General features: G+C 44.4%; 2 protein-coding genes across 4 annotated transcripts; both read right to left on the reverse strand.

Annotated features, from left to right (window-relative positions):
- Window positions 1-875: 875 nt before the first annotated feature.
- On the reverse strand, window positions 876-8,941 carry LOC143115298 (protein spire homolog 2). Its single transcript, XM_076277269.1, has 9 exons — window positions 8,803-8,941; window positions 8,176-8,342; window positions 3,525-3,650; window positions 3,033-3,200; window positions 2,457-2,579; window positions 1,910-1,977; window positions 1,664-1,691; window positions 1,438-1,565; window positions 876-1,044 (listed from the first exon to the last, which is right to left on the reverse strand). Exons 1-9 carry the CDS (start codon window positions 8,939-8,941, stop codon window positions 876-878), a joined length of 1,116 nt encoding a protein of 371 aa, XP_076133384.1.
- A 1,555-nt stretch (window positions 8,942-10,496) lies between these two features.
- On the reverse strand, window positions 10,497-23,570 carry ncoa6 (nuclear receptor coactivator 6). Of its 3 annotated transcripts, none has more exons than XM_076277339.1 (15): window positions 23,486-23,570; window positions 22,171-22,483; window positions 21,511-21,666; window positions 21,180-21,302; window positions 20,844-20,963; window positions 19,743-20,609; window positions 19,148-19,294; window positions 17,286-18,735; window positions 17,077-17,183; window positions 13,411-16,950; window positions 12,301-12,354; window positions 12,129-12,159; window positions 11,786-11,827; window positions 11,274-11,422; window positions 10,497-10,945 (listed from the first exon to the last, which is right to left on the reverse strand). In XM_076277339.1, the coding sequence occupies exons 2-15, from the start codon at window positions 22,433-22,435 to the stop codon at window positions 10,893-10,895; spliced, it is 7,104 nt and encodes a 2,367-aa protein (XP_076133454.1). In that variant the 5' UTR covers window positions 22,436-22,483; window positions 23,486-23,570; the 3' UTR covers window positions 10,497-10,892. The 3 variants fall into 3 exon arrangements, with proteins under 3 accessions (XP_076133454.1, XP_076133455.1, XP_076133456.1); XM_076277340.1 differs by having other exon boundaries at window positions 23,469-23,564; XM_076277341.1 differs by lacking the exon at window positions 11,786-11,827.
- Window positions 23,571-24,155: the final 585 nt, after the last annotated feature.

Genomic DNA, 24,155 nt, shown 5'->3' on the forward strand with positions numbered 1-24,155 from the left:
TCTTTGCACCCTGCTGACAGCTACCATAATGTATTGAGCTGATGCACATAAGTAGACTTACCTCTGAGACTCTCAGAGAGTAATGTAATCAGCAGCTTATGATTTCACCTGGGTCTGCCTGCATATTAGCCCCCCAGTACACCTCTCCAACATGCCAAAGACTTGCCGCCACTGCCGGTTAAGTCCAACTAAAGTTATGCAGAACTGTGAAGCGTGTTTACAGCAGCTTCCACAAGCATATCTCCAGCAATGTGAAATGACCTTAACCTTGATTGACAGAACACCAGCAGGAAAATAAACTACATCCCTTAAAATGTAAACTCGGAGACTAGCCTACACAAGGTCCTCTGGTTAAATATACTTAGACAAACTATACCTTCAAATCAACAGTGCTCCCCAAATACCTTACAGGTGCCTTGCCCGATTTTTATTGGTAGTTTGTATTTTGTGTTAGTGTGCAGTATGAAGTCTGATTTATACAAGGTGTACCCACTTCCTACATTTCTCTTGTGATGCAACAAAACAGACACACAACATAGGGTGAAAGAAAAATAAATAAAACAAAGCCATGTTTTTATTAGTTGAAACCAGTAAAAAAAAAAAAAAAAAAACTATATACAAAACATGATCAACTACAAAACAAAAACATGATCAGAAAACTAAAACAAAAAACAAAAAGAGTGAATAAACTCTTAGGCTTCACAGTAAGTAAGTAAAAAAACTTAACACAAAATAATTACATTAATTACAGAAAATAACTTATTTAATTACAAATAACTTAAAAATAACTATACATAAATATTTGACCAGGAAAAGGACCAGACATAGTGAATGGGGGGGCCCACATTCTGAACAAGAAGTAGAGCCAAGAGCTATCAAATCTCTCGGGTCCCTGTAACACAGTTCACAAAGGCCCCAGTCTCACATGTTTCCTCCAGGAGACCCTGACACTCTATACAGAGGTCCTGGCTGTGCCAACCTCTCATGGCCAAACTGTGCTGGGAACAAGAACCGAGGGCTAGAGCCTCCAGAACCAAAGGAACCCTTTGAGGAACCCAAGAGTCAGATTTAAAAGGTCAGTTTAGTTGAGGATTCAAAAATACAAACACTCTGACTGAAGTAACATTATGTGCAGTCTCACACAACACAGAATTGTTGTTTGTGTGTGTGTGTGTATATATATATATATATATATATATATATATATATATATATATATATATATATATATATATATATATATATATATATATATATATATATATAGATAGTTAATTCCCAGTTCTGCACTATTGGTGAGTGAGTGGAGTGAGTGAGTGAAGTGAGTGACTACCACACATGTATGAGAGGGACAGAGAAGCAGAGCCACACCAATAGAGTGAGCAAGTGCATGAATGAATGTGTTCTAGTGCAAGTTGTAGTGCACACATTACTCACTTTGTGCAGTCCCATGATAGGCGCTCCCTCCAGAAATGACTATGGTCTCTCTCAGCACTTTGCCGCAGCACGATCTTCCGGAAGAATGTTATTGGGAGGTCCATACACCATTTGTAGGGCACTCGCATCTGAGGAGATTGCATTGAAGAGCAGTTGAGTGAATTACACTGGATGGGGTAGGATGTGAGAACAGGAATGGAGATGGAATAAAATAAAACCTCCTGACCTTTACACAGCAGGAAGGACACACAACCCTAGAGACAAAGTGTCAATTGAGAAGTATGAAGTACTTTGTTTTTTTACTCGTTTTTTACTTTAATATGTTGGTTGACCCTCACTTAAAAATAATCATAAAAAAGAGAGATATAAACTAGAGTAAGTAGAGTAAAGCTTTAATGTCGTTGAGGTGCAATTTGGTACCATGTCAATAGAATAGAACTACATGTCTAATTAGATTTGAATGGAATTTTACCTATCACATCTGGAGCAGGTGTTGTGCCAGGTAAAAAACTGACTTCGATTAGAGCAACAGGAACACACCTGAGAAAAACACCCCAAAATAGAATGACCAGTATGATGGACAACAATTTGCATGGTAATTTTAAGTCATTTACCTGCCATTTGCCAGGGTTAGTCTCAGGAATAGTCTTCTGATGCCCACCAATTTCTGTCTGATGTGCATTCATAATCATCGCAATAGTCACAGGAATACTGCCAGTGTCATAACCTTTCCTCTGTAGATGTAGATTAATTTGGAAATGATTTCAGGGGATCTTACGAGAGACTCAGAGATACTCAGAATATACCACACTGAAAAAGGCAATGGTGCTGGATACCAATCGTTTGGCGTCTGGGTAGCTCCCAACAGATTGGGCACGTCGCTTTCTACCCGTAATGTTGAGACCTGATGTCATACGTAAACCTGAGATGGACATAAGTTGCCTGAATTCTAAGCATTTTAAAAGTTAAAACAATGCAAGATTAAAAGGGATTTCTACATGAACACACATACTTTGAACGGCACGCCTTCTTTTGCAAGATGCAAAAAGTTCCAGCGGGTCAGTCGTGCGAATCTCCGCCATCAGCCGTTCATGAAGACAAGGCTCTTCCTTAGTCCTCTCTCTCAATTTCCGCTCTGAAACCTAAGAAATAAGGTCAGGTGATCTAGACGGACCAAAGAGCCTTTGGCCACCTGATTCAGGAGTTATAACATGAAATTGAAAGTTATCTATGGTCTTTCTGAATTATTTTATTTTTTAACCCTTATAGTAGATCTTCACTGAAATGAACTATGACACAATAAAATATTTTCTATTGTTAGGAGAGAATATTTTTTTTTCAGTTACAGGTCTGAGTTTTGGCTTGGCTAGGATGGCTTCCAGAAGAGAATCACATGGATCAGTCTTTTTCAGAGGGTTTCCTCCCATCTGTGAGTTAGTACAGAAGGCAGAGACCTTGCATCAAGATTATATCGTACCATACCACACACAAACATTGTTTCTGAGTTTCATCCTGACATTCCGTGCTTTGAGGTTATGCAGAAAACAGACATTTTACTGCATCCTGCCCCCACACACAGTGAATAAGTGTCTCACCTGTACTTTTCGTAGAGTATATTGTTTGCTTTCAATAACTTGCTTCAGCTGGTCAAATGGGAACAACTTTTCTGGAGGTCGGTATGCATTTGATGGAAAGGTTCTGGAACACGGCCTCAAAGGTTCTCTACTTTGTATCTCTTCTACCACATATTTCCATGCATGAACCTGCACAAGATCACTCACAATATTATGCTGTTGAGATGAATAAGGGCAGATGTAGCCTACCAGTCATAATGTACAAAATGTGATCATTTGACCTACCTGATCTGAATCAGTACGAATTTGCAGTGACGCGTCAGATTCCAAAAATGTTTGAAGACTCTTTGGAAGGAGGCACTTACAATATTTAACGCATTTCAGTCCAAAAGGTCTCGTTGGTATTATTAGGTGTAGGGTTATACCAAAATACACAAACTTTGAAAGTACAATTACATGAAAGGACAAAAGGGGAAGCAGTCTCACAAGCATTAAACACATGCTTCTGTTTACCTTGATACACGTCTTATAACTTTGGATGTAGTGGTACAGCTCAATGGTCTCTGAGAACAGTAATGAGCAGACAGTCTTGTAGTGATGTGCTGCCTGTGCAGTGCCATCTAGGCGATCTTCACACACCTACATAGGAGTCCCCAACATTGAAAAATATAACTGAACAATGTATAACTAGATGTACCGCAGAGCAGTACAAAATATGACCGCCACCCAGTCCTACACATTATCTTGAGCGACAGGTTGCCAGATGAAGTTGAAATGTACACACACACACACACACACACACATACCCCACAGTCAGGCACACACACACAAAGGCATGCACACAGACACACAAGCACACACATGCGCACGCGCACACACACACACGCACGCGCACACACACACACGCATGCTCATAAACACACAAGCACGCACACACACACAAGCATGTGCAAAAAAGCACACACAGGCCCTGCAGGGTTGCCAACTCTCACGCATCTGGCGTGACACTCACGCTTTCAGCACCAATCTCACGCTCTCACGCACACTCAAGAAATGTCACGCCAAATCCATTGTTTTTTTTTTGCAATCCGTTCATTTTTTGTTGATGACTAGACTAGACCACAGCATTGTTTCTAAATGACAGGATACGAGTTTAAGTCATACATATGTCTAGACCAACAGCAGGTAGGTCTAATATCCGCCTATACAACGTTCTCAGCGCAGTTTTCTCTGATTGTTGATTCGCTGACTAGGCTATTTTAATCCGGTCCGTCCGCGACACCTTCACGGAACACGCTGCTATTTAGACATGAGGCAGACCGACAAAGTGTGGCCGCCCATTCTTCTCTAGGAACTACTCGCGAAGTAGCCTCACAGACATCACATAAAATAACCTTTTCTCATATTTTATAAGGTTATAGCCGCTATCTGCTGCGATAAACGGTTTGCGAGAAAAATAAATCAACTTTCAAGAAATACTCCTATTAGGCTACTATAGCTCTGCGCTCATTTCAATTCCTATAGGAGGAATCTCTCACAAACTTTTCGTTCCACACATGTCAAACCGTAAACCAGAAAAAACAGCAGACCTTACCGAACACAAAGGTGTAATGCAATCCCCTGTACAATAAGCCGTTCTAAAGTAATCCGGTTTTGAAATGGTAGCAAATTTCTATATGGTCTCCAATTTTAGGCTTTAAATGTCTTAAAACTGAGCTGTGCTTAAATACCTACATATGTGTAAATATTAAAATCAGAGGATATATAGGCTAGCTCAGTGGTTCTTAAACTTTTTGTCTGGCGACCCCACAAAAAAAGTATGGCTAGGTCTGGCGACCCCACTTTCCCCAAACCCATTCTGATTCTTTACTCAAATACCCCCCTCAAACGTTAACAACTAAATCAAGCAAAAACTAGAAAGTAATTTGTTTCTATTTACTCCATATGAACAAGAACCGAGAAAACCAAACAATCACGATTAAACAAGTGTAGGCTGCCGCCATATCAGATTAGAGCGCTATGTGCGTAGCGCGCGCACACACAAGTACGCACACACATAGCCTACACATGCAGCATTTTTTATTTCCCTTTTCTGGTTTACTATCTTTAACAATTTCAATGGGAAGGGTGGGCATGCTTCCGTGAACATAGCAAGTTAATTCTAGGAGGAATAGCCTACTACATACGGCGACACGGATATTTTCCTCCACGGTGCTGAGCCGACATCTGTATTTTGAGATGTCGTTTCATTTTGACAGGTTTTAAGCTCTCATTCGCCAGAACATCGCCGCAAATCACACATTGTGGGTGGTCGAGGTTATCTTGGCAAGTGAATCCATATTTCAGAAATTCTTTCTGATAAAGCCGACGCGCCGTTTGTTCTTTTTTATTCTCACCGGCCTGTAGACTGTCCCATCTGAGGGTCACGGAGGAGTAGACGCACTGGTAGATGGCACTTCCGAGCTTTTGTTAAATTTTTTAAGCAGCCACCTGTCCATTTTGGCTAGGCTAGCTATGTCTTTTGTTTTGTTTTACTTAAAATAGCGGGAACAATTGCGTAGTGGAGCAGATAGTTACATTGTTTCTATCAGCGGTTATATAGGCTGAACCAGATCTCGTTGAAAGACGAGAACATTTCTCTCTTCTCTTAACTGCGTGTAAATAAGAAAAAGGCAGAAAAGGCCAATATTATTTTCCTTTGTTTCATCTAATAATAATTTCAGACTGAATACAGAAAATAATTGGCGACCCCACGGAAGTTTTTGGCGACCCCATTTGGGGTCGCGACCCCTAGTTTAAGAATCACTGGGCTAGCTCATGGCTAAGAGTTTGTCAATGTAGCCATAATGATTTGTTTTCACAAAATGCTAAGCATGCATGTATTTAAGTGTCTTAAAAAAAGTGTGCTTATATTGGTCAATGCATAATTTCATAACAGGCCAAATAGAAGTTAAATGTTTAATATACTGTAGCCTAGACATAATATTAAAATCAGATGATGTAGGATAGTGTTTAAATGTCGGCGCACAAGACATTGTTAGCGTTCTCCCACGCAGGGCATGCTGGGATACGGGAGCGAAAAATTGGGGTTTATGTCTGTATTTCTCCTTCGTTTTGAGTGTAATGTTAAATCGTTACAATAGTATAGAGTTAGATAAAGTTGGATGGCTCCAGAACTTACACCAGTGGATTGGGTCTTAAAGGAGCCACACCACTTTTATGACACTATAGCTGTTCTGTTGACCTTTAGATTTGTTGCTACTGGGCATGAAGGGCAGGCCAATTATGAGTTCTGTCCAACATTGATGGTAGGTTTAGAAGAAAAGTCAGCACATTTTAATCATATTGCAATACCAATAACCATGATCATTTTGGTCATGATTTTTCATCAAATGTTCATATACTGTATCTCTAGTGGCTGGTAGACTTTATTTCCACCAGCCACAATGGTAGGTGGAAAAAAATATTTTAGGCTATTTCCATCCCTGATACATACGTACACTCATACACACATTCATTAGTCTCAATCTGTCCATTTCTTTCCACAAAACTCGCCAGAAGTCATCATTTAAGGGGTTATTTTTCAATTTTTTCTACTGAGCTACTACCTTTTTCAGGTAGGCAGGGGGGCCCTTTTCATGTCTGTGCCCAGGGGCCCAGTGGCTCATAATCCTTCCATGCCACGGGGTTAAAACACTGGTCTTGTTTTCAAGTGCAATCAATAATTTAATTGTACATTTTGAAGAAACTTAAAATCAGGGATTATACGGTACATAGCAAAAAAGTCAGGGGACAGACATTTTTAAAATTAGGTTTAGGGAAAAATTTAACGCACACGCACTATGACATCACAAAATCTCACTCCAGCCAAACACCCAAAGTTGGCAACCCTGACACAGGCACACATACAAACCATTACCCCCCCGCCCCACTCCATACACACACACGCAGAGAGAGAAGCACACATTTACACAGAAGCACACACACATGCACACACTGATTTATATAAACAAAAGTTGCAAGAGTAGGGGATGGAGTTAGCCTGACGAGCTAGCCTAGAAATCTAGACGCACCCTAGCGGCGGCAAATTAATTTGCTCAGCTTGTACGTCTAGTATCGAACCATAGGAATTTCTATTGGCTTAACACCGTGGATGACGGCCAATCACAGCGCTCTATTTCGTTAGAGAGTCTTAAGGCGGGCTTAACAGGATAACGACATCCTGCGACGGTGAACAACAAGGAAGGTGGCTATGGCAAACGAAGAGCGGTTGTTTGAATCGGCGTTGGCGTCAACTTTGGAGGAGTTGGACTTGTGCTTTTCTTTGAAAGTAGATCAACACAATGCACTTAAGTCATTCCTTTCGAAGAAGGATGTATTTGCCGTTTTGCCGACCGGATACGGATATGGTCGTAGCGCTGGCCTATTGCATGCCTAGGCAGTTTGAAAGACAATTCTCTGCCCGCCCCTTGGATTAAGCGAGGTGAATGATTCGATGCCAGACTATACATGTCAATGATATAGGATGGCCCGCCAGGCTACTGACGAGCCAGACCCACAGCACTCACTGTTTCCAGTGCTAAGTCCGAGGGGCGGGATAATCGGTTGTCTTTCAAATTCCATCTGCACGCAATAGGACAGCGCTGAGTCCCATGCGTTTTCCCACCAGCGGAGCTAGTTGGCTAGTTCAAACTTTTGCCAGCTTAAAACAAGCTTAACTCGTGTCACACTGTTGGCCAACAGCAACATCCATCTTCTTTGTTTTCAAGTAGCAGGGAATTCAAGCCAAACCGTTGCAACTCTGCCATCAATCATTATGTTAAGCCCGCCTAACGACTCTATACACGATTTGATTGGCCTGATAGAACTTTAATTTTTCGAGCTCACAAGCCAACAGAGTTGCTAGACTAGCCCTGGAAGCAAATGTAAATTGCTGCCGCTAGGGTGCGTCTAGATTTCTAGGCTAGGATGGAGTAGGAGATGGAGACAAATTGACAAGCATGATTTATATTTGCTGAGAGAATGTGCAGGACTGGGCGGAGGTTATATTTTGCACCGCTCTGCGGTACATCTAGCTATAGTATCTATAGCATTCTGTATTAATTTCATCAAGAAGTAAAAATATTTTTAGCCTACATACAATGACTTTCTACAAGACTCTTACCTGAATGACTTCAGGAAGGCCTATAGGCAGGAGAGACGCATCGGTGCGTGGGTTCACGTTTATCATCCGGCAGACAAGGAGAGCAAGAGCTTCGTGCAGGTCTCGTTCAACGTCATGGTCAAGCCCCCAATCAAGACAGTAGTAAATAAGGCGACCAAGTTGGTCAACTATCTGACACAGTGCGTTAAAATGTTAGCATGAATGGGATACAAGAAAGTTCTCAAAGTACAGTGTAGGCCTACAATAATATTTTAATTTCCAAAATATTTCATTTCTGCAGTAAAGTACAGTAGGCTAATATGCAGTGTAATAGGCATAATTCTCCCAAACTGCAGTTTTGACACTTGAAGTAGGCTATGCAGTTATTTTCTGTAAGGGGTGGCATGTGAAATGTTTGTGTTACTTTCATTTCCTACCTGATCCTCTCTGCCGAAAATAGGCCTACTTGAGTCTGGAAAAATAGAAATGTTTGGGCTTTAAATCATTTGACCTGTGCCATTCCCACAACACGAGTTGTCAGTTGTAGCCTACCTTTGAAACAAACACTTCCATCGTTGGAGAAAAGAATGGCCTCTACTCCAGGTAAACGAGGGGGTTGTGGTGTCTCGTTGTGGACTACGCGCTCACTTGAATAGTCTTTCAGAAGCGTACACAACTGGTAACACAGGGCCCACGCTTGCTCTTCGGTTATCGGGTGTCCTTGCCGTTCAAGTATTTCTTTTAAGCAGATATGGCAAGTGTTTGGAACACAAACGGAGCCATCCATTGTTTGAAACGTGGTCATCACGTGTCAAATTGTCTGATTGCTCAGTAGGCCTACGGAGGACCTTGTTCTACTAAATATATAGACATCTGAACTTCGCCTACAAAAAAAGCTACCATCTTTGCCATATAAGGAGATCCGGTATCTTGCGCCTATGGGAAAATAACATGGGGGTTTTAGATAATTTGTCCCCGCAACTCTCGTGTAAGCGAACTTCAGAGGGCTATTCAAACAACTGGGACGTGTTGCTGATAAAATAAAATAAAAATCTTGATATCCACCAATCTCTTGCGTTGTTGGATAGTTTTTGTTTGTAGAGATGCTCTAGTCCAGAATTGCATTGGACAGACTAGCCTAAATTGAATAATTAGGGGTCCAAGTAGAAAAGCTGCGGGAACCCTATTGTTTTTGTTCTGATTATTCTTCCCTATTATTATTTTTCCCGCAGCAGAACCGTTTCTACAGCCATAACCGTAGACTAATAGGTAGACTCAAATTCTTTACCATAGGTCCCGAATTAGGCCTAGTGCATGATCTCACACACCAGAAATTACAAATTTATGTCCAGTGGGGGCGCTATAGTAATCAGATTACGTTTTTGCTCATATCTCCAGAACCATATGGAATTTTCCCAAAATTCTCCTTTCTTCTTGTTCTTTCAGAGCTTCAATTTCAATTTAATTGTGCTTATAGAGCGCCAAAACATTACACATGTATCATGGCGCTTTACAGAGTGTAGACAATCAGAGAAAGAAAAGGCCCATGGGTAAGCTCCTGCATCCAATTAACCCAGCCACGCCCATTTCCATATTGTAAACTAATCCATCTCCTCCTACACCATTGTTCCGATTCCTACAGAATTCGGTACACATATCCTACAGACCAAGCCTAACAGATTGTCTTTTTCTGATTTTTGATTTATCGCCCAGTTTTAAGTTTTTAAGTGTCGATTAAAGGGAAACTTGGCAGGATTTCCCCCTCTGCTGGAGAAATTGTGCATTATGCTATTTCAAACTGTGGAAAAATGTAACGATAAAGCACATGGATTTGTTTACAAGCTAGCAAAACGGTTAGCATACGTCTGGCAGACAATGTGGATGTTACAAGGTAAGAAACACGATTTAAAACTAGGTTCTTGTTTCTCACTTATCTTTTCGGGACGGTAGTCTCAATGTTGCAAGGTTGGTTTTCCGCCTGGGGACGCTAGGGGCAGCGAGAAAAGTCACCATTTTCACCGGAACAGGTCATTTAACCATCCAAATGATTTCTAAACGGGTTTATGACGTTGAAATAGTTGCCAAGTTCCCCTTTAACATTTGGGGAGTGGCCTATAATGATTTTTGGCCTATATCTTAACTTGTAAAGGTCCAATCCTATTCAAACTTGGAAAACACAATCCATACTGCATTCTCTGGAAGCACACCAAATGTACAATTCATCTCGCTTGTGGATATTTATAAGGATGTTTTTCCCTTAAAAAATTATAAAATGTAGACTTAATATGAAAAGCACACTGTTGATAATCTGAACAAAGCAAAAAAAAGTTAAGAATCAGAAATACATACAGATTTTTATTAATGTCATCACGAGACAAAAAGTAGAAAATTTAATTCAGTTCTGCAACATAATTTTACAATAGACATGATATTTTAATTACCAGGCTTCATCACATGATTAATCCAGCATTAGAAAACGTAAAACAAAGCCCATACACACACACACACACACACACACACACACACACACACACACACACACACACACACACACAAACAAAACTAAACCTAAATAAGACCTCACAAAATACATCAATATTGTTTCTTTTTAAAAACAAATATCTGTACATGGTTACTCTCTCTGTGAAAACATGATTCTGAAGGAACAGCAGATAAAATTAATTCACAGAAGAAGAAAAAAAACAAATAATTCATTTCACAGGTGTAGCGCGTCATGATCACTTCGACTTCCTTCGTTTGGCCTGGGTGGGGCTTGCTCCAGTGTTTGTTTCTGATGGGGAATAAAAGGGGAAATGGAGACATTGTAAAACCCTGATATATGTCAGCAGGTGGAGATGAGTCATAAACTGACCTTAAAATGTGTGCAAACAATATGAATGGATACTCACACTATCCACACACTATATGCACTCAAGACTTACTGACAAACCTGAAGACTTGCATCATAATGTCGTAAAATAATGCTGCATGCAACACACATGCAGGCTAGTCTAGTCTTATTAATGACTGTGTATACACCTTGAACATGCTTTCTGCAAAACAACATGTAGACCTGTGTTGGGATGTGCACATCTTGCAAGTTTTACACACACACACACCTTTCCCTGTGGTGGAGGATGCAGATCCAGGTCTGGCAGTCCTCTTCCTTTGCCCATTGTCTGCGGCTTCCTCTTCCGCCTCCTTCTCTGCTCGCGAGCTGCGTCGACTGGGGCCCTTCGCCTTCGCCTCAGCAGCACCCCTAGTGTCCCTGAAAGAGAGGTGCGGAGGGAGGAGGGGACGTGATGGGCAGATGAAGTCAAAGGCAGAGAGAGACGTAGGGAAAGCAAAACAGCATGTTACCACCCGAATCAAACTGGGCATTGGATAAATCTTTGACCTTTCGTCCTTTTTTTTCCCCTCTTTATCCGTTTCAGCTGGTCTGGTTTATTTTATGTCTATCAGCTTGACGGGACAGAGCCATGGCCCCTTTAATCAGAATCTGACTTGCTGTTTTTCCTCATCTACCACAGACGTCATGTCCATCGTCTTCTTCATGTTGTTAGAACAATTGGTCAGCGTTGCCCCGTGCACATGTCTGTGCAGAGCAAGCACGTGTTCAGCACATACATACCTGGGGACTAAGCTGACAGGCGTCTTTCTTTTCTTTGCCCATCTGTTATAGAAGTGGAAAAACAGCAGTAAACTACTGTGTCGCTGCATAACGGTTAATGTTTTACTTGCCCAACTGAGACGAGGTATGGTATGGTGTAGACTTGTTTTCAACGCCCATCTCACAGGAGATGGGTAGTGTCAGAAAACAAACTTAGAAGAGTAAAGAAAAAGCTTATTTTTGTTTTTAAAGCAAACAAAAAAGTGTAAACAACTGTAAAAGGTTACCTCCTTGATGTCTCACACTTTATAAAAGCACTTAGGGCCTATTACTCTAATCGTGAGGCAATGTACAGTAGTCTTACCCTTGCTCAGCAACAGGAGCAGCTTCTTCTCCTGGAGGCAGAAGAAATAAAATGAATTACATTTCTCACTATAAAGTGTTCTTACTACACAGCATTCTTAAATGTTATTCATGCAACATTAACATGACTATATTATAGCACACAAGATTAGAAAAATATTAGTGATCTTTACCGCTTTTTTCATTTGAGGCCTTTTCCTTCAGGGCAGGTTCAGGATGACCAGGAGCTGAAAGTGCAAAAAAGGTGTTAGCTCAATTTAATACAATTCACAGCACACAATGGCTATGTTTCCATGCACACCAAACACCTTATTCCACCTGCCATAACCCGAATGAGGTCATATTCTGAATAATAAAAACCGGAATAACAACCCTAGCATATGCCTCTTTCAACCGGAATATTATGACATGGAAACACATTAGTCGGAAAATGCCCATATTGGAATATTAAATTCCATCTGCGTTCGTGCAAGGAATTTTGGTAGCTTGTTTTGATGCACTGACACTTGGCAAACATAGCGAAAGAGTGAAGACGAGGTCAATTTATGTATTGAAACCTGAAAGTTTAAATGTCAAGATGGAATTTATCGATTGGTGAAAGCATCATATGCTCAGAGACGCAGGTTTTGCGCGCACTGCTGACAGATGAAGAATCAGTGAAAACCCCTCAAAGTGGCCTATTATAGGGCTAAAATGCAAAACATTAGCAGCTCTAATCTGGCCAAATTCACCTATTTTGCGGTCATGAATGAAATTCAGGGACAGAGACCGTTGAGACGTCATGATGCAGAAACTACTTCTACTGCACATCGCTGCTTTATTCAGCATATGCTGATTAACATGTAAACGGAAATATTCAGTTTCTGCTTCACATGGAAACCTCTTATTCTGAATATTGCCATAACCCAAACATAGTCCTTTTTTGGAATATGGTGTGCATGGAAACTTAGTCATTAACAGGGGTGGACAAATCAGGGGTAAGTGAATGCTCCATTTTGCCCAGAGTCAATATTAGATACTGTATAGGCTATAAAATGATGAGTGGCTAGAGATCTCCATATAGAGTGATGAAATAAAAAGAATGCATTATTATTATTAATGGAGTTAATATTAATCCCGATGATAAAATAATTTCCCCCCTTTGGCTGTGTGCACAGTGCTTGCAATGGCTACTCAAATGTTAAATCATGGGCAGCCTGACTTCATTAAGGCGGTTCTCCATAACCAACTTTAATTATATAGTAATGACATAATAGGACATCAAATATAAAACAGGAATTTACCTGAAGCACTTGGTGCCTCTTCCACAGGTACCACAGATTTTGCTGGCTCTGGTAAACTGGTCTCCATGGGCGCAGAGGGGGGCTGGCCTCCAGAAGGGGGTGGGAGTGTTGACACAGGTGGAGAACTAACAGTGGGGATGGTTGGTCCTGGGACAGTAGCAGCGACGCTTGCAGCAGCAGCAGCAGCAGCGACAGTTGACCCCACAGGGGAACTGGAGGGTGGCGGGCTGGCAACAGGGACAGGAATGGGAACAGTAGCTGAACTAGAGGTGGGAGCAGGGATGGATGTAGTGGACACAGCAGCAGGTGAAGTGGGCAAGGCAGTAAGTGCTGTGTTGGGTGCAGGGGGCGCAGGCTCAGGAGCTGGGACTGAAACGGGAACAGCAGGGGCTGGGGCAGGCGGCGAAGAAGTGTTCTGAGGAGAGGAGATGGGTTCAGTCGGAACTGCTGGTAAAGCAGCAGCCTGCGGGGGAGCAACGCCTGCATTTGGTGCCTGCTGGGCAGCAACCTCTTGTTTCACTGGGGGACTACTATCAGAGACGTGCGTGTTCTCCGCTGCGCCAGGTTTTCCAGCTGGAGCAGGAGTGGCAGGTTTGCTCTTAGCTCCTGTGGCTAACGGGGACAAGGGGCTCCTTCGGGCGCTGGGTGCAGCACCTGGGCTAGAGCACATCGGGGGAGAGGATAAGGGCTGCTGGAAGGGGGAGGTGACACTGGGGGATGACGTGGGGCGAGGCGACACCTGTGCAACAGGACTGGACTTCAAGCCCGACGCCTCTGGTGGGCTCTCCTGCTTCGGAGTGCCTGGGCTTGGCTGCTGAGGGGGAGGGTGCGCTGCAACTGGGGATGCGTGAGTGCTGGGAACTTGCACCTGAAGGTGTCCGACCACGGCACGAGCAGTGGGCTGGCCGGTGGCCGAGCTCATGGCTGAGGAATGTGTTGCAACAGACATCGGAGCTGTTGAGGTTATAGTCGCCATGGGTGCAGGTGTTAGCTGTATATTAGCAGACACCTGAATGGGACCAACCATGGTAACTGGCTGGGAAACCACATTGGTACTCGAGGGAACTGAGGCGGCCGGTACTTGAAAAAACACAGGGGTCGTTATGAACTGCGCAGGGCGGGTTTGGGCGGGGGTCTGCTGACTCATCTCTAGAGGTCTCTGAAGGTTTTTATTTGAAACTGCGACTACAGTGGAAACCATTGGAGGCACCTGCGGGGGAGTGCTAGTGGCAGAACTAATTGGATTAGAGGTGACAAACACTGTGATCTGATTGGTGGCAATAGCTGTTGAAGGGTTTGGCCTCTGCAAAACAGTTGATATATTGTTTGACATGGGTTTAGGGATGGGATTTGGACTCGGACTGACAGCAGGGTTAGGCTGTGGACTAGGACTAACATTCAAATTGGGGCTGGGACTGAATGTGGGACTGGGGCTAACGCTAAGGGTAACACTAGGAGGGTGTAAGCTGGGACTGCTGCTGAGATTTAGTTTGGGACTTGGGGTTGAACTAAGCTTAGACTCACTAGGACCCAATGAAGCCCCACCTTCAGTGCCCTGAGGGGTTCTCGGATTCCGTTGGCTTGCCTGCTCTGCTAGGGAACGAGGGCTTTCCTTCTGTGCAGAATCTACAGTCCCCTGAGGTGCACCCTGTGGTGGCTTCATTGATACGGACGGTGAGATTGAACTGTCCAACAGCTGATTCAGAGAGGTTGGGGCATCCCTAAAACCTGGCGGAACACTGGAGCCGACATCCTGTTGTGGTTCTATCTGTGATTGATGCTTTTCCTCAGCAGCTGGTTGATCCGGTACATTCTTAGGTTCCAGAGGTTTTGATTCCACAGGAGCAACCCGCGGGCTTGCCATTCTTGGAGCCGTTTGGTCTCTCGGTGACTGAACCATTTGACGTTGTTCACCTGGTGGCACTGCTGTCGGTCCTTGATTCAAATGTTCAGCCTGACCAGGGGGACTTTGGAAAGAGCTCTGCATCTGCTGTGCATCCATAGGCGAGGCTGATGGTACCGAGACAGGGCTTGGTTGCAGTGAGGTGGGACTCATCATAGACTGTGGGCTAACCATTGGCTGTTGGTGTGAAGGGGACGTTAACGCAATCTTGGCCACTTTCTGTCTACCTGGGCTGGGAGCAGTAGCCTTCCTGTTTGACCCTGGGCTAGATCGTCGGCTATTGCTAGGACTCGCTCGTTTCGCTTGTCCACCTCCAGATTGTTTGTCTTGCTTTCCACCTGCACTTCCTGTGTTACCACTTCCCGGGAAAGCCTGCTGACCGTTATTATTTCCACCGGCATTATTATTGTTGTTAGGCAGATTCAAGCTTGGTGGGGCCTGTCCGATTGCCTTCAAGGTTGTGGGATTCAGACCCTGCTGGTCAAATCCTCTGTTAAGATTGGGCTGCCTGGGAGGCAAAGGGATGTTTATCTTTGGAGGGAAAAGACCAGCAATTGAAGCATTCAAACGTTCAGGTGAAAGGCTGATTTCTGAAGGCTCAGTGCTTGGTGGACGGTTAGTGGGAGTGAGCGGATGGTGGTAAGGCCTGGGGCTCGCTCGGTTGGGTGTTTTGGGGCGAGAGCTTTGGGAGGTGGTAGGGACGTTTGGGAAATGGAGATTATGCGAGCCTGGCATGGAACCCTGCTGTGGTGGTGGCTGCTGCTGCTGTTGTTGTTGTTGTTGTTGTTGTTGCTGCTGCTGCTGCTGCTGGGGGCTGGCTCCAGGGTGCTGAGGCACTGACGGGGGCCCTGGCTTCATCAGATTGGGGCCCTGGTTGACAAGTTGCTGGGAGCCATTCCCTGCCTGAAGGCCCATCTCTAGAGGCACTCTTTCCTGCATGTTGTGTGTTCCAGAAACGTCTTCTCCCATACCCGGGGTGCCGCCTTGTCCCTGCCCAGACTCTGCTGGATGTGGCATTCTCCTTGCAGCTCCTGCCATCTGTGGGTTTACCATGACAGGCACTCCCCTTGATTTATCTGGGGAAGGTGGCACAACGCCATGCCCTTGCAGATTGATCATTACAGACATGTTGCCCTGCTGGGATACAGGCATTCTTTGAGCTTCAGCAGGATTCATAAGGCCCCTGGAGGGGTGTCCACCCTGTTGCAGTGGCATTCTGTTCTTTGCCTGCTCTTGCATTTTCATCATCATTATCATTTGCTGCTGTTGCTGCTGTTGATGATGCTGTGCCTGTTGCAACTGATGTGGGAGCATTTGAGGCTGGCCTTGAGGAGGCATTGGTCCTGCCTGCCCTGGGGCTAACTGCATACCCTGCATGTGCACCTGCTGCTGCTGCTGTTGCATTTGCTGTTGCTGGATCTGCTGCTGCTGCTGCTGCTGCTGTTGCATGTGCTGCTGTTGTTGTTGGTGCTGCTGTTGTAACTGCTGTTGTTGAAGCTGTTGCATCTGCTGCTGCTGAGGTGTTTGCTGCTGTGGCTGCTGCTGTTGTGGTGGTGGCTGCTGTTGTTGCTGCTGAGCCATAAACTGAAGTGGCATTTGCTGTAGGACCCTTTGATCCCCTTGTGAACCAGGAAAGCCTAAGGTAGGAAGTGTAAAAAATAACACCACTTTAAAGACCCGAAACATTTGGTAGCACTATTCCGATTAGTTAGATAACTGATATCCATATAAGCATGTTCATTGTTCATATTCATTTTTCTTACCAGCGGGTCTGTTAGCAAAATCAGACATTTTGGGATCCAGTGCGCCTCCTTGGTCACTACTCATCCCTGGCAACTCCATGTCCTCTAAGCCAGGTGTTGATTCAAGACTAAAAAAACAAGCAACATGCATCACAATAATTATTTTGCAAAACTATACCTACTACAAATAGATGTTACTTTCAGTCTCAAGTAATGCAAACATTACTTACCCAAGACCTTCTGATAATTGTCCTTCACCTCCTTTCGGTTTCTTAGGCTTGCGTGCGGGTTTCTTCTTTTTAGGTTTATTCTGGTTAGCACCAGCATTCCCAGCCCCTTGTTTTCCACCAAACTGACCAGCAGATATATCACTCTGCAGCAGGTTCACTAAGAGGGGACTTGTTAACGTCACATCCTTGTTCACAGGGAATGCTCCTGCCTGTCCACAAGGACCTCCCATGGGCATCTGTCCAGCAAACTGGGGGTTGAAAGGCATCCCACCGTGTCCAGGGAAGTGACCGTTCCCCACCTGCATGTGTTGAGGACCTCCGATCATGCCTTGCTGCTGTTGCTGTGTCTGCATGTCGGGCAGCATTGCCTGTTGGCCCATTTCACCTCCAGTCCCACTAGCATCTCCCAGCTGATGCTGAGCAGCCTGTTGCTGATGCTGAAGTTGTTGCATGACCTGCTGCTGCTGTTTCTGCTGCTGCAGCTGTTGTTGTTGTTGTTGCTGCTGATGCTGCAGCTGTTGTTGTTGGACCATATGATGCCCAGGAAGTCGCATTTGTGGTCCATGCATACCCATTGCTTGATTGGGATTATTATTCAGGGGAATCTGTTGGGCCTGCTGCTGTTGCATTTGTTGATGCTGCTGTTGTTGTAACTGTTGCAGTTGTTGCTGCTGCTGCTGCTGTGGCTGCTGAAGTTGTAACTGCTGTTGTTGTTGCTGCTGCTGCTGCATTTGATGTTGCTGCTGCTGCTGCTGTAACTGATGTTGCTGTTGTTGTAGTTGTTGTTGTTGCTGTAACTGCTGCTGTTGCATTTGAGCCAGTTGTTGTTGTTGTTGCTGCTGGACCATTGGCTGCTGTTGCGGTCCCATCTGAGCCTGAAACTGCGCCATATTGGGTGATGGACCTCTCATCATCTGCCCTTGCATTACCCCTGGTTGACCCTTTGGCACAAAGGCCTGCTTGTTTCCCTGCATTTGATTGGCCACCATCTGTTCCATCATGGCATTTTGTTGTTGTTGTTGTTGTTGCTGCTGCTGCTGTTGTTGTTGTTGTTGTTGCTGCTGCTGCTGCTGCAGAAGTAATGCCTGATGTCCTGGGCCTCCCCCAAGTTGACCTTGATTTGGCATCACACCCCCTGGCACTTGCTGAGGAATCATCTGTTTTGGAGGTGTCATCCCTCTCTGCCCTGGGTTGACTGGTCGGGAGAGGACCGTCTGGCCACCTCCTTGGGCCTGCACCATCTGGCCTGGAGAGGAGGCTACCGGCATGGGTTGATGCTGAGACTGCATGCTCATCATCTGAGCCTGGAGGTTTTGCTGGGGCTGGCCTATGTTGGTCCCTGGAGTGGCAGCTGGAGCCTGACCTGCCATGCCACCATGATGGCCCATTACACCACCATGAAGGAGGTTAGGCTGCATGTGGTTTTGTGTTGAAACAGATGGTTGTGTCCCTAAAATATCACACAAAAAAATACAATGATGAATATCATCATTGGGGGCAGCCGTGGCCTACTGGTTAGGGCTTCGGACTTGCAACCAGAGGGTTGCCGGTTCAACCCCGACCAGTAGGAGCGGCTGAAGTGCCGCTGTTGTTGCAGGCAGCTCACTGCATCGGGATTAGTGTGCTTCACCTCACTGTGTGCTGAGTGTGTTTCACTAATTCGTGGATTGGGATAAATGCAGAGACCAAATTTCCCTCACGGGATCAAAAGAGTATATATACTTATACTATACTGAATATTATCTATCTATCTATCTATCTATATGTAAATGATGAGATGACCAAACCCCACATATAAGGTTGAATGCATACAATGTGTTGCTAACAATTTGGTTTATCATATGGATAAAAGGCATGCTTACCTGTGTGTGCCATACCCTGGCTATTCTGCACCTGGGGGTTGGTACCAACTGCAGGTGTCCCAGGTCCACTGGCTGTCACTTGGCCTTGGACAAAGTTTTGATTGCCTGGTACATTAGGGAAGCCCATGGGCATCCGTTTGGGCATACCTGCAACCAAATTAGTCATTGAGTACAAGTAAAAAAAAGGCTATGCTCTAAAGTATATCTACTGAGGAACTTAAAAAAAGTTTAAGTTAATTCATGACATTTGTTTTTTTATTCAACACAGCAAATGTTACGGTCTTGGTGAACTTTATGGCCCCATGGGTGTCTGTTGTTCTTTTGAAATGCACCCTTGTTTTTCAATTCACACTAAAATGCAAAAAAAAAATGGTTCTGTGTGAAATTTCTGCAGTTGCAACCGATCTGTTTTTTTCCCCTAGTATACTCTGATCATGATCAAAGTTAGTTATTTACATTAACAAGCATTTTGTCATTATGCTTGCTTAGTCTCCATCTTGAAGAATCCCATTTACTTAACTCTATTTGTTTTGTATTTGTAATGTTTTGTAATGTATTTGCTGTGAGACAGAGTGTGCTGCTGACAAAAACATACCTCCCATATTGTTTTGTGGAACCTGTCCATGTTGAGGCATTCCCATGAACCCTTGCTGCATGGGCCCCGGTTGACCCAACACTGCTCTTCCAGGTGAGCCCACACCTTGAGGAAAACCTTGCGGCGTGGTAGGACGAGGGCCGAGCTGACCTTGGGCCTGACCCATCATGGGAGGCGTCCCGGGTGACCCCTGCTGGAATGGTGAGGATGATGACCCAGGTGACTTAGCGGACAGGCTTCCCTGTGGAGTAGACGACGGTGGCACAGGTGCTGGACCCCTTGGGCCTGAAACACCTGGCGCTCCTTGTGGGGGGCATTTAGGCTGAGGGGCTGCAAACTGGTTGACTCCTGCCTGCTGCTGTTGCTGTTGCTGCGCCATGGTATTGAAAGCCTGCTGACTCCCGAACGGATAAGGAGGTGGAGGATGGTTCGGCGTCTGTACTGTAGCCAGGGAGGGGCGCTGGCCCATCTGAGCCTGTGGTGGCGGCTTCCTCCAGCCAGGTCCCATGGGTCCTTGGGCGGGCGGAGGCTGTAAAACCCCTGACGGGAGCTGGTTCCAGCCAGCGGGCACAGGCATTTGACCAGAAGCGTTGAATGGACCGCGGACACCGCCAAGCTGAGCCAGCTGGGCCTGTTGTTGTTGCTGCTGCTGCTGCTGATGTTGCTGCTGCTGCTGTTGTTGTTGCTGCAGATGCTGCAGGGCGGCTGGGTTTAGCTGCCTGTTAGCCTGCATGGCTTGCATGTGGTGACCCTGAGGACCCATGGGGTTTGGAGGCATATGGGGAGCCTGTGGGTGCTGAAGTTGCTGCTGCTGCTGCTGCTGTTGTTGTTGGACAACCATACCTGACATCATAGGGTCCATAGCATCTGTAGCGGATAAGTCCATGATGAGACTCACAAGTAGTGTTTTTCTTCTTTCCCCAATTAATAAAATAATACCTTATGCATTCATATAGTAACAATTATACTTTCATGCTTGTAACTCTGTATCCATAAACAACATTGGAATCAGTCAAGACACCATGCTACTATTAATCATTTGATATGCGTGTCAGTAGATGTATTAAGTATCCGAACTGTTAATTAGTATAGTGATACTACCTGTCTGTGAGGGAGGTCTTTGAGCCCTTGGGTGCATCTGTCCACTTCCCCCAGGAACCATTCCTTGGCCTGGGCCTGGGGGCACCATTGAAACCTGAGGGTTGTTCATTCGGATGCCTCCTGAAGATGCATTGGAAAGGAAATATCAGTCAGCATACATATGCAGAAACCTGGTACTAACACACACATGTACAAAAATCTGACATGTGTATGTATACATATACATTCACACCCACACAGTTCACACACAGAGTGACATACATGCCCACACCAACAGAAAGAAAGAAAGACAGACAGACAGACATACAAACAGTAAAGCATAGAGCAGTATTGTACCTGGCCCTTGTTGCATGGGGAACCCCACATCCATCCGTGTCTGTCCAGGTGGTCCTACAGGTCCGTTCACCCTGACATCCTGGCCTCGATTCTGTGCCAGGCCAACATTGATTGCCCCCTCGCCTGAACAAATAAAACATCTTATTTGTAATTTGTCCACTTAGTGACTACAGAAAGCAGCAAAGGTCCACTTCGCACTGTTCGCACTCCACTTTCTGCAATGTCCTGATAGTAAATTATAACTTCACAAAAACAAATAAAGGCCTGTATACAAATTAAAAAGGCCGGTAGCCTATGGCTCCATTTCCGCAATGAGAGTCAACAGCCATACCCTCTATTTGTACAGAGAGGATCCCAAGGTCCCTTAACTGCTGTTGATTGTTTTGAGCCAGGAGGCGGAGTCGCTCTGCGGCCTCCCGAGGGATGTTGAAGGTGACTCGTACACTGTTCCATGGTTCGACACGACGGGGCTGCAGTCTCTCAGGGCCTGGGTAAACAGACAGGCGGTATGAGACAAAACAAACAAGGTGAAAAGGGGTTGGGGGTGGGGCTGGCGCTGGAGTTTTATGGACATCAAAACACCCAACATATGACATGAACACGTCCACTATGCACTCTGATGTCTGTAGACTTGTGTAGACGTTCCAACATCTTTCAGCAGATTGCCTGAATGAAGAAGTTTGCCTTACCTACTTTTAAAAACATGACGGTTATGTTAATAGTGCGTCCGTGCGGTTGGTAACTGGGAAGAGCGTTCACTATGTTGAGTGACATCAAAACATTCTCCTGGGAGCTCTCCCAAAGTCCCCAGTTTAGGTATGATCCCCCCCTCCCTCCAAACTCTAGAATTCTGCCACTTCCCAGTTGTTCACGAACTCACATAAGAAGTCTGTTAAGGATCAGGCAGTATTTCTAAGATAGATAGATAGACAGATACTTTATTAAGCTCAGTATACCAAGACTAAAACAAACAAACAAACAACAAACAAACCTAATTGTAGCATGTCTGGGATCCCATTCAAGACGTTGTCCAGTTTGTGTTTGAAGTCTTCATCGTCCATGTTTCCCTTGAAGGAAACGAATATAAGAGAATGTTCCTCTTCCTCCATGATGGAGGTCTGTGCAGAGATGCTGGCACTACTACTGCCATCATCGTCATCAGCATCTTCCACTCCGGAGTCCTGCTCCGCATTTAGGTCTGTTTCTTGGAAATCAGACAACTGAGAAAGTTCGGACGGGCATATTTTTTGTGCCATGACCCCTTCCAGAAAGAATGGTAGGATGAGGTCTGAAGCCCGCAGCACCTGAAACAAATAAAAGTGGTCCACTTGAAATATGACATCTAGTGTGTGTTTGCGTGTTATTGTCAATTCTAGAGAGTATGAAACCAAGACATCTGCAAGTCTCCAGGTTGATTCTGACTTCATAGTTCATCTGACAAATGGTCGAAGTAGAACGATCGCTTTACTTTCAACTACTCGATTTATTAGCCAAGTTAGCTGGCTGAATCGTTTTACTTTCGAATGTAGGCTATTTGATTGCGACTGACAGGTTGAGGTCAAACTAGTTTCTCTTTGCAAACAAAAACACACAGAGGCTGAATAATAAATGTAACGTTTGTTCAGATTGTCACTGTAACATATTGAGGTTCTGACCATCCATCAAAAGGTGATGGCGTATCTAGCTACGTATTTCATGTCAGATTCAAGTTTAAGAGCCTTGCAAAATCCAAACGCAACATAAACACGATTGCCTTCTAGCAGTGAAGCGTCGTTAACCGATTTCAATTGCAAGGTTAGATAATGTTACCAATTTGCTTGTTAGATGAACAATTGTGATAAGTTAGCATGCTTGCTATCTTAGGGCTAGCCGAGTGACTAGGTAGCAACATCGCTAAATGGATGGGTAATCTATGTTGGTTAGCAAGCTGGCCACTAAGCAAACGAGGAATTCGTACAGGTCAACGATAGAATGCTAGCCGGTTTGTGTGAGTTTGCTGTTACACGATTCACATTCCTGAATTTGGGTTACCCTCATACAACCGACATACCCACATACAACCGAATGCTCTGTCTCCACTAGTAATAGCAACATTTAATCATCCAGAGCTAGCTAGCTAACCTTAAGTGGTTTAGCTCGCCGACTGTCTTTCTTGTTAAACAACCACCAAGCTACCGCTAGGTAATGTTTGCTAGCTTGTAACAATACAAGAATTGTTCTAAAATGCCGAATCAGATTGGTGTTTGCATCTGCACTAACCGTCTTTACAATATCCTGCATACGACTTACGATAAAAGGTTCCTTACCGGATCAATCCATTAGGAAATAAATGTAATTGTTAATTCCGTAACAATGTATCGGTCAACTGTAGCGGGTTGCTAACTACAACGGCTTCCAATCTGACGAGATTTTTTCCTTTCCTCTTGCAACGTTCGTAATATTCTCGAACGAGTTTACGTAGAAACACATGACACTGAATACATGCAACGTAATATCGTGGCGAACAAAGCTAATGTTAAAGCTACGATTTCTACGTATAACCGGAGCTACATAATCGCCATCCACGCAGTTTACGTTACAATTTAGGCTATCGGCGTGAATCCCCCTCAACGGTGGGGGTGGGGGTCGATTGACTATAGCCAGTTATAAAAGCAGAACTCGAGTTAGATAGATAGATAGATAGATAGATACTTTATTGATCCCCAGGGGAAATTCAAGGTCTCAGTAGCATACAGACAACACACACACATTCACTAACAGCAGAAAAGTAATTAAAAGTATATAATATAAAAAAAACACAACTAAGCAATAAGGACCGTTATAAGGACAATTATAATACAAAATACAAATTCTACTAAATAACACTTAATCTAAATAAATTCTAAAAAAAAAGTATCCACATAGTGGGTGATTAATCAATCAAGAGGCGCTTGCAATGACTGAGGCAGGGACTGAGCCTGTGATTCTCTGTGCATA

This window comes from Alosa pseudoharengus, unplaced genomic scaffold (assembly GCF_046254945.1).
Source record: "Alosa pseudoharengus isolate Yale_2024_CS ecotype anadromous, Long Island Sound unplaced genomic scaffold, YU_APseudo_1.1 YU_APseudo_1.1_scf_9, whole genome shotgun sequence".
Classification (NCBI taxonomy): domain Eukaryota; kingdom Metazoa; phylum Chordata; class Actinopteri; order Clupeiformes; family Clupeidae; genus Alosa; species Alosa pseudoharengus.

What these genes read in the sequence shown, in the direction of transcription:
- LOC143115298 (XM_076277269.1), bottom strand. Translation starts at nt 8,941, where the DNA reads ATGGATGGCTCCGTTTGTGTTCCAAACACTTGCCATATCTGCTTAAAA. An exon ending in GTTATAAGACGTGTATCAAG is followed by an intron (nt 3,201 to 3,524) that starts GTAAACAGAAGC and finishes GATCTTGTGCAG; the next exon opens with GTTCATGCATGGAAATATGT. An exon ending in ATACTCTACGAAAAGTACAG is followed by an intron (nt 2,580 to 3,032) that starts GTGAGACACTTA and finishes CTTATTTCTTAG; the next exon opens with GTTTCAGAGCGGAAATTGAG.
- ncoa6 (XM_076277339.1), bottom strand. Translation starts at nt 22,435, where the DNA reads ATGGCACAAAAAATATGCCCGTCCGAACTTTCTCAGTTGTCTGATTTC. An exon ending in TCCACAAAACAATATGGGAG is followed by an intron (nt 19,295 to 19,742) that starts GTATGTTTTTGT and finishes ATTTGGTTGCAG; the next exon opens with GTATGCCCAAACGGATGCCC. An exon ending in TTTTGCTAACAGACCCGCTG is followed by an intron (nt 16,951 to 17,076) that starts GTAAGAAAAATG and finishes TTCCTACCTTAG; the next exon opens with GCTTTCCTGGTTCACAAGGG.